General features: G+C 42.2%; 1 protein-coding gene across 1 annotated transcript; it reads left to right on the plus strand.

The window, feature by feature from the left end:
• The first annotated feature begins 29 nt into the window (after positions 1–29).
• Positions 30–3,783, plus strand: oxsm (3-oxoacyl-ACP synthase, mitochondrial). The gene is made up of 2 exons (XM_037795250.1): positions 30–1,331; positions 3,179–3,783. Exons 1-2 carry the CDS (start codon positions 343–345, stop codon positions 3,579–3,581), a joined length of 1,392 nt encoding a protein of 463 aa, XP_037651178.1. The 5' UTR covers positions 30–342; the 3' UTR covers positions 3,582–3,783.
• Positions 3,784–10,218: the final 6,435 nt, after the last annotated feature.

Here is a 10,218-nt window from a genome sequence, read left to right on the forward strand (position 1 = left end):
AATTGTATTTTACCTTAATTGTGTTTCATAACGCTCAGGGATCTGTTTTCTCGCTCTATTTGTTTAATTATTATTATTGTTTTATTTAATATTTACACGTTAAACGAATCTGGCGTTCAAAATAGCTACCTAAGATGAGCTACATGCAGATTCAAGCAGGATGGACTAGTTGTGTCGTTTCATGAATGTATTAACAGCTGACAGGTAACTTTGAAGCAGTGATCGGTCGTGTAAGTTATAAATGTAAGTTCAGTTAACGTCTGGAGGACATTTCAACTTTGTTTTGTACATTTATTCCTCTGATATTAAGAGGGAAGCTCTGCTACAAGCAGAGACACCAGCATGTCTTCTGCTCTGTCACTCTCTTGTTGGACTAAACTCCAGCTGAGACCACACAACATAAGGACACTTCTTCAAAAGACCGTCTGTGTTTGTCCAAACCAAGACTCCAGACACAGCAGCTCTGGAAAGCACGAAAGGAGGGTTGTTATCACTGGCATAGGGCTGGTGTGTCCTCTGGGCACAGGGACTGCTCTGACCTGGGACCGCCTGATCCAAGGCCACAGTGGGATTGTTGCTCTCCACTCAGAAGAGTACAACACTGTTCCGTGTAAGGTGGCAGCACTGGTGCCCAGAGGAAAAGATCAGTTTGAGGAGGAGAGGTTTGTCTCTCGTGGGGAGATCAACAGCATGTCAGCAGCCACTGTGATGGCCCTGGGAGCTGCTCAGCTGGCTCTGGAGGACTCAGGTTGGCACCCAGACACCCCAGAGGAACAGCTCAATACTGGGGTGGCTGTTGGCATGGGCATGGTGTCACTGGATGAAATCGCTCGCACCTCCGTCGCCTTCAAAGAAAAGGGCTACAAGAAAGTCAGCCCCTTTTTTGTGCCTCGCATCCTCGTCAACATGGCAGCTGGCCACATAAGCATCAGACACAAACTGAAGGGTCCCAACCATGCAGTGTCCACAGCGTGCACCACAGGCGCACACGCCGTAGGTGATGCTGCCAGGTTCATTGCTCATGGTGATGCAGTTGCCATGGTTACGGGGGGAACAGAATCCTGTGTGGGGGCTCTGTCGATGGCCGGCTTCGCCAGGGCCCGCGCCCTCGCCACCAAATGGAATGACAACCCCACGCAGGCGTCCAGACCCTTTCACCCAGAGAGAGAGGGCTTTGTGATGGGCGAAGGAGCGGCGGTGCTCGTTCTGGAAGAGCTGGACCACGCGGTGAAAAGAGGGGCCAGGATCTACGCAGAGATCCTGGGTTATGGACTCTCGGGGGATGCCAGCCACATCACAGCACCCACTGCAGATGGAGATGGAGCATTCAGGTGACTCATTTAAGGTGTTTGAGGTTTTTTTCAAGCATACAAGAGACAACATTTTGTGCTTACATTTCATATTTCAAATAACATATATTAGGCCACAGTGGTTCCCATTCTGAGGATCAGGGTTGTCAGAATAGGAAAGCAGACAAAAACACATCTCTGCCACACACAATCATGTGTATTGTTTTGCACTTTCCTCCAGTACCTGCTTTTCTTTTGTCATTTAAGTTTTTGTTTGTTTTAACATTTTAACATTACACAAAAATACAGTACAAATGTGCATTTTATTGGACACAGTAGAATTTCAAAAAGGGGGGGAAAAGAGAGCTAAACCACCACAATAGACGCCAGCTACTGTATATAAACAAAATGAACTAGAGACCATCTTGGATGGGATCACACCAGCCGCGATGCCAAATCAGGGGCATAAAGAGGCCCCTTCTCCACTTCATACCCCCCTACTTCTGGTGCCCTTGCTCGGACCACAACCATCTTCGAACTCGGCCTTCATTTTGATCTCAACTACACACCTGTAAAGTTTTGTGACTGCATCTTTTACGGTTGCGGCGCTATCACAGTGACAAAATCTGTCCACAGACAAAGTACTCAATACCTCCTCTGTGGTAGTTGCTGCTACAGTAGGTGTCTCCAGGACCAAATCTCGCCATGATGACACACAGACTCACAAGGTGAAAACAATTCCAACTTAGCTGTCATGGCTGGTACCCTGGCACCCCAGTATTCCCTTATATTCTGTTAACTAGTACACAAAACCCTCTCTGAGATATTGCACCCTTAATGCATCTGCACAAAATCATGCCAGATTTTGCTTTAGGCATTAATTACCCTGGCAATCATATTTTAAAAAGAAGGACTTTAAGGCACTCTGTACACTCTGGTCTATTAGCTAATAGCTTATTATCTGAACACAGCTGCCTGCTGCAGCGAGGTCCGTGAGAGCGAAGTTTGTACCTGACAACCAAAACAATGAGCCAAAAGAGACTAAAAAGGTCTGTAGAGCTGAGGGGAACTGCAGAGTTGGGTGATTTCTCTTTGTGGTTTGTCACTATAAGTGATGCCTTTCACATTAGTCATTTTCTTCATAGTTTATATAAAATATTGATCAGTGCTGCCCTAATTGCTGAAACGTTGGAGCACGGTGACATCGTTAAAAGAAGTCTGATTAGGGAGGAAAGGTTGAAAATAAACACCCAGGTTAGTCAAACTAACGGAAGAGAAAACAAACGTTAAAGGTCCCATATTGTAAAAAGTGACATTTTCATTGCTTTTATATTATAAAGCAGGTTTAAGTTCTATATAAATACTGTGAAAGTATCGAAACGCTTAATCCACAGATAAATACACAGCCCGTATTCAGAAACTGAGCTTTTGAAACAAGCCGTCAGGATTTCTGTCCATTTGTGATGTCACAAATCTACAATATTTAGACCATTTCAAAGTTTTAAACGTAAACATTCTAAATGTGTCCCAGTTTATTTCCTGTTGCAGTGTATGTTAATGACATCAGCTGACAGGAAGAAAAACATGGACCCAAGCTGTTGCCTAGCAACGCAATTCTGTTGAAATTCCATTGAAATGCACTAAAACAGAGCGTTTCAGACAGAGGGTAAATACAGGTCAAGCAGACAGCATGAGGAAAATAAAGGTTTTTTTTAAACATAAAAGTATGTAAACATGTTCTAGTAGAACCCAAAATACAAGTATGAACCTGAAAATGAGCACGTTTTGTCCCCTTTAATGTTAAAATGATTATAGAATCTGTATAGTAAATATTCATCACAGTTAAGAGAGCCCGTTCTGAGTTCCAACTTTGACCTCTGTCGTTACAGATGCATGTCCGCGGCCCTCAGAGATGCTGGCGTCTCACTGGCAGACGTCACGTACGTGAACGCTCACGCCACATCCACGCCTTTGGGCGACGCGGCGGAAAACGCCGCCATCAAGAGGCTCTTCCAGCAAAGCGTGGAGAACCTGGCCGTCTCCTCCACCAAGGGGGCCACGGGACATCTGCTCGGGGCCGCCGGGGCCCTGGAGGCGGCGTTCACCGCTCTGGCCTGCTACCACGGGGTCCTGCCCCCGACTCTGAACCTGGACCGCACCGAGCCGGAGTTCAACCTGAACTATGTGCCCTGCACAGCGCAGCCATGGCGCGCTCAGGGCCGACGGGTCGCCCTCACAAACTCTTTTGGATTCGGCGGCACCAACGCCTCGCTGTGTCTCACCAGCATCTGATGACACCCTGACACTAATACTGGACTTTTACAAGAAATCATCCAGTCTGTATTCTTGATGATATGATAGAGTTTCACTGACTGAATATTTTCCAGTAGATTTGATTAGTACTACTGGTTGTTTGTGTGTGAAAAAAATCTGAAATTTTAATAACAGGCTTTAAACTGCAAAGACTAAAACGCACACATGTGAGTAAACTGTATTATGGTCTCTGTATGGAAGGATCTGGTTGTGTATTGTTATTATAATAAATACAATATTATTGTTAATATCTGCAGACTTGCGACTGGAAGGATAAACCTGCGGTGTGGAAAGTAACCAACCCAAACCTGACTCTCACTCATTACCACTATTTAGGTGCTGTCAAGCGCCCCTCAGTGGCAAACTGATCAGACTTAGAAATGAATGTATCAATTATATCCATGATTAATCATTTGTCCTATAAAATAGTAACATGTATTATATATATTATAAAAGAAATAGTAAAAAATGACCAGTATAATTTCCTAAAGCCAAAGGTGACATTTTCAAAATGTCTTGTTCTGTCCGACCAACAGTCTAAAACGTTCAGTTTACATCATTTTGGATCATTTTTCTCTTTGTGCCTTGTTCAGCTATTTAAATGAAACCATCTGAGAAGTTTTTGTAAGAGGTCACAAGCCCAAAATGTTCACTGAAACAATATCTTAAACCACAAAGTGTTGTAATTTATAAGCTATTGTATGTTTTTATGTAAAATCATAATCTGAAAAGTAACTAGTAACTGTAGCTGTCAAATAAATGAAATGCAGTGGAGTAACAGTATAAGATAGCATACAAAAGTACCTCAAAATTGTACTTACTGTACTTCAGTAAATGCACTCAGTTACTTTCCACCACTGCATATATGTCATTTCCACTATACAATACTATACCTGAATTAAATTGCTCTGAAAAAATGTGTTGGAAAAAATTTGCATTTCACTTGATTTAGAATAAAACTCAACAATCACTCTGAAACAGACATCATCTGTGTTCCAGCAGGTGGCGTTGGTTCACAGCAAGACGTGTTGCTGTCATGTACATTTCCAGTACAGTTTAAATTTTAGGCATTCAGTAGACAGAAAAACAAACAAGCAGCCAAACTGCTGAGGTGAGCTATCCTTACCCGACCTGAGAGCAATCACAAAATATCACAGTGCCGGGAAGAGAAGTAGCAACGGGAGAAACACTGAAGGCTTCTGGATCCATTAGAGCAGACTGAGAGGAAATCAGCCAATAGAAGTGGTTGGTTATTAATAAGTTCATTTAGAAGATAATGTGCATTAATTGGCTGCTGTTTGCCTCGTATATCCAAGCTGTTATATTTAAACAGGATACCACACTCTTCAAATCTCTGACAAATGTATTGCAATTAGTAAATAAGTGGTGCTGTAGGTGTGTGCAGCTGGCTTTAATAACATCCTAATGGAGCCATGATCTCACAGTTGTGCTTTTTGTGATCATTCATGAGGCACTCTGCAAAACCGACACCACTGACTCTCTGTTGTTGTCCTTTTGTATTCAGCCTGGTTTGGCCTTTTTTCTACTTTAGCGGTGTGATTCACAACTTGTGAGAGGAGTAAGAGAGGCTAACTGGGGACAAAGAGTCCTTTATGTCCTGGTTTAAAATGAAAGTAACAGTGTAAACAGTCCCCTGAGGGAGAGGGACAGTTTTCCAAATTGTTACCTTTCTTCAAACAACGGTTATTCTGCTCCTTTATATGGGAGAAGAAACACAGCGTCCGTGTCTGGCATCCTGGGGGAGACATATAATGTCTATGAAGGGACAATGAGTGGTCTTTAAGAGCCTCTTATGTGATGGTTGAGAATATATGTGTGTTTACAGTTCCCCTTGACCATTCTGGGCTCTGTGAGTAAGTCACACTGTCATATAAATTAGGAAAAACACATTTTACAGTAAATTATACTACAGAGAAACTGGTTTTACGATATCATAAGTGACACTAAACAAGTCTAACTGCAGTGTCTATTACACCCAACAAAAGATTGTAGAAGGAATGGCCGAGTGTTTGCTTTGTTCCCGAGAGTTCAATAAGACGGTCGATACCAATGTCTGTATCTGTTTAGTATGGAGCCGGAGCCAGGAAGCAATTAGCTTTGCCAACTCCACAGGGCACCTCTAAGTGCTGTAACTTTTATCTTATTATCACAACAGCAATGATTGAATGACCATCCTGGAGTATAAGCATGGATGTATAACATAGGTTGTGTCTAGAAGGTAACCTGCAAATTGGGAAAATCTGATCGTAAATCTGCAAAAACGTGTAAAAACTCTTGCGAGACTCGTTGCCCGACGACCTATCCTAACCTTGACTATTCAGGGTCAATGCCTAACCTCGACCATCTCGCGAGAGTTCCCCTATTTTGGACACTACTGCTCTCCAAGATGGCGTCTATTCACTTGAATGAAAATTGCGTCAAACCAGAATAGGCTCATAACTGCCGCCTGAGGCTGGAGGGGGGAAAACATCCATTGCAACTATGGCTATGTTCCAAATCGCACACTTTTTCTTTTTACTTTTTAGTACGTACTGTAGCTGCCCTTATAAAGTACGTACTGTTGCATGCAGTATGCATACAATTGGGACATACTACTTCGTCATAACCTTGAACTTTGACCCTCTTGCTCATATATCCACTGAATGCGCAGATGATTGTGGGTCAGAATACCCAGAAAAGCATGCTGGCTTTCATACTGCAAAATGTGACCTGATGCATCCTGGTATTTCTGGCGTACTGCATAGGACATACTATGTATTAGGACATACTAAATCTTTTTTCTGGCATCCTAAGTAAGTGATAATATATAGTCAGCCGGTCATTGTTGTGAAATAAACCCCGACAGGGCGATGCAGCAGCTTATTACACGGCTACTTACTGAAGAAATCTATATTTTGACACAAAAACGGTCCGGCATCAGAACTGCGACCATAGCAACAGTCTGTTATACATAGCAACGGTCTGCTATAAAAAAAAACAGGTCGTAGAACGCCATGATTGACCAATCAGAATCGAGTATTCAACAAATCCGTGTAATAGATTGTATGGTAGTATGGGTATTGGAATGCATGTGGTGGTTGCTTTTCAACTTGTTGTTTTTTGCTTTGAGCCCGTTTCATACTTGAAAACAAACTTGACCAGGCCATGCACAGCTGAGATTTATGCTGCATCAGGAGCATTTTCAAACAGTACCTCTCAGTTTTACCAGAGAAAAGGCCTGAAGGGTGAGGAGGACTATAACAGGTTGCTTTGGCAAATGTAGCCTATGTCTGGATTACTTTCCCACCTGCAATAAAGAGCAGCTAACAGCCACTTCCCCAAGGCTGTCGATAGTAAACATCTGGGACTGTCTCCCTGGCATGCAGTGGATGAGACAGTCCCAAACAGGGCTGAACCTGGCTCAACTACAGAGACAATTGTTGTCACACACTGTAGTGTTCACTCTCCAGAGTTATAAATCTTGTCTCATAGTAAAATAGACCCGTGTGCAGTGTATTGGCATTTGAATAACCTTCAAACTGGTGGATCTATTACTCAGACTGAACTTCCTGGGTTCATATTTTACATAATGTACCTGAAGCAACACAAACACACCGATGCAGCCCCCTTGTGATGAAGCGCTGTTTTCAACCTGAACACAAGAATACAAAGGAGGTTGTCCTGAGGAGGAAAAGTCATGGAGTGTCCAACGTAGAGATGGTTCATCGTCGGGGCATGACATGATCAGACAAGCCCCCTGTTCCTCCTCATCTTTGTGCATCACATAAATTATTCCTGGAATATAACACGGTCCCAGGTTTACTGTGTGGTGAAATATGCAACACGTAAGCTCAATATCAACTGAAATAATGAAGGTCTTAAAACTAAATCTTGACTCAGAAAAAAAATCAGTACCCATCTCAAGGCCTGTACCATGGCAGTTGATATTGTGCTTCAGGATCCATATACCCAAACTCCTAAAGTTATGATAAAGTTATTATTAATAATAATCAACACAAACTTTGCCCTTAACCACTTTGCCCAGTTGGTAATCCAGCTTTATCTCTGGGGGAGCATTGATGTTCCAAGTGAATTTTATGGTTTATTAGACGATCTTTCCTATGTATAAGAGGAGATTTTGGCCTCGACGGTGGTGCTTGAGGAAACTTTATAATTCATCCTCAGTTGACCATGAATATCCAGAGCCAATGCGGTGGAACAAGATAGTTTCATAGATAACCTGTCATGGAAAAATGTGTTGATGCTGTTGCTACAGTAAAGGCCAAAGGGTCACCAAATCATCATGATTATATTTTTTTAGGTAAATTAACTTCCCACTATGAACACTTGAATAGCCTTTAATTAAATCATTAGGTCCTAAAAGTTGTAAAACGCACTAATAGCCGAATCCCGAGTTATTTCTCTCTCTTCATGTGAATGAGACCCAGGCCAAGGCTGGACCGCGGGCTTAGAGGCGGAGTTAAAAGAAACGCTACTGCGATCACTCTGTGGGCCCAACGATGATCCAGGTACTTTTATACTCGGAAGTCGAGTTTTTTTGCTTCATGCGCCACTGAGCAACTTTCAACGCTGTATCCAGTTCTCTTTACACATCCATGATGTCATCTGCCAGTAGTGGAAATATCCTGATTTGGACCAAATGGACTGATGGACAAACCAATATTACCATTTATAGATCCTGCAGCCAGTAGACAAAATCAAAATAGATGTAACCATGATTTTGTTATTCATTTAGCCTTTGTATTCCTTGCGGAACATAGGCCATTGGTGAATAGATTCCTACCTTGTCTGTCTTGGGCCATCTTCTCCAGTTGTTTCCACGTTAGTCCTTTCTTTTTGAACTCTTGTTCTGTGCTCCTTCTCCAGGTGTTTCTGGGTCTTCTCCTCCCCCGTTTGCCTTGTGGGTTCCATGTCAGTGCCTGCTTGGTTATTACCGTTTTGCTTCTTAGAGTGTGTCCAATCCAGCTCCACTTTCTCATTTTTGGCTGTACTTCTACTGTCTCTTGTTTGGTGCGTTCCCACAGGTTGATGTTGCTGATGGTGTTTGGCCAGTAGATCCCAAGGATGCGTCTTAGACAGTGATTAGTGAATGTCTGCAGCTTGCTGATGATGTTAGTGATGGTCTTCCAGGTTTCTGATCCATACAGCAGTACTGTTTTAGCGTTGGAGTTGAAGATTTTGAGCTTGGTCTTTCGTGAAATGTTTTTGGATTTCCAGATTCTGTTCAGTATGTTGAATGCTGTTCTTGCTTTTCTGATTCTTGATTTTATATCCTCCTCTGTTCCACCATCCACAGCTATAATACTTCCTAGATATGTGAATTTGTCGACCTCTTCCAGTGGCTAGTCCCCGACTGTTATAGGATTCATGCTTTTGTTGTTGATCCGCATGATTTTGATTTTTGGTCCATTTATTTTGAGTCCAAGCTTAGCTGCAGTTGTTTACAACAGCTGGGACTTGTTTTGCAGTTATTGGTGGGTATGTGAGCGACCATGATTTTGTAGATCATGATAATTCATTCATGGACTCATTCTAGGAGAGGCGACTGTTTGTTCTAAGCAACAATAGTCCTCCAGAAGAGGTTAGCATAGATGCTGCAGTAGCATCAATTCTATCAGAATTCAAGAGTATTTCTTCATTGAAAGAAGAGCAAAGAACGGCACTGACGGGAATGTTCTTGCTCTTCTCTCGACTGGCCTTGGTAAGAGTTTGATTGATAGGATAAGTGGTAAGAGTGATTGACAGACAGTTCATCCAATCACCTGCCAAGTACTTTTTGAAAGTGCCTTGCCCTTGTCCAAACCATCTTGCAGGTCAGGTTAATAATAATTGAAATTTTGCATATGTAGCCAATGTTGAGCCGTGAAATCATTTTGCTTTTTTTGCTTTAGAGGCCACGCGTCTCTCTTACAGCAACTTCATCGCTTTCTCCATGATACACAAAGGAATTTTCTTATATAGGCTAGACTAGAAATGGGGCGTGGTAGTATGCTAATTGTAAATAGCTGGCACACGTCTGTCAATTTAGAATGATTCTGATTCACTAACACATGCACGGTGGTAAGAACAAAATTGTCCGGCGTGCAGGTGTCATGAATCCAATGGTAATTTTGCACTCACACTTATTTTGTGCGCAAAGAAAGAACATTTCTATGCACATGTAAGTGAATGATAGGGCTGCCCTTCTCTTGGTCGATTAGTCAACAAAGATTTCTTTAGTCGATTAGTCATTTTTTATGCTTTTTTTCATACTGAATGACTTAATTCCAAGAAAGTTATCTCTGGTAAACACAAGATTTAAAGTGGTGCTTTTGTGTGATTCTTTGTGGAGAAACACAGTTTCACAGATCTGTCGATTAAATCAACTAATCAATTAGTCAACAAAATTGGATGAGTATTAGTCGACTAAGAATTTCTTTGGTCGAGGACAGCCCTAGTGAATGAGGCTTCAGCCTTTTAAAGGTCCCATATCGTGCTCATTTTCAGGTTCATACTTGTATTTTATGTTTCTACTAGAACATGTTTACATAATGTAATGTTAAAAAAAGCCTTTATTTTCCTCATACTGTCTGCCTGAATATACCTGTATTTACCC

This window comes from Sebastes umbrosus, chromosome 15 (genome assembly GCF_015220745.1).
Source record: "Sebastes umbrosus isolate fSebUmb1 chromosome 15, fSebUmb1.pri, whole genome shotgun sequence".
NCBI classification, from domain to species: domain Eukaryota; kingdom Metazoa; phylum Chordata; class Actinopteri; order Perciformes; family Sebastidae; genus Sebastes; species Sebastes umbrosus.

Excerpts from the sequence above, each read along its gene's own strand:
- oxsm (XM_037795250.1), top strand. The coding sequence starts at position 343 with ATGTCTTCTGCTCTGTCACTCTCTTGTTGGACTAAACTCCAGCTGAGA. Across the intron at positions 1,332-3,178 it reads GATGGAGATGGAGCATTCAG|ATGCATGTCCGCGGCCCTCA; the intron begins GTGACTCATTTA and ends CTGTCGTTACAG.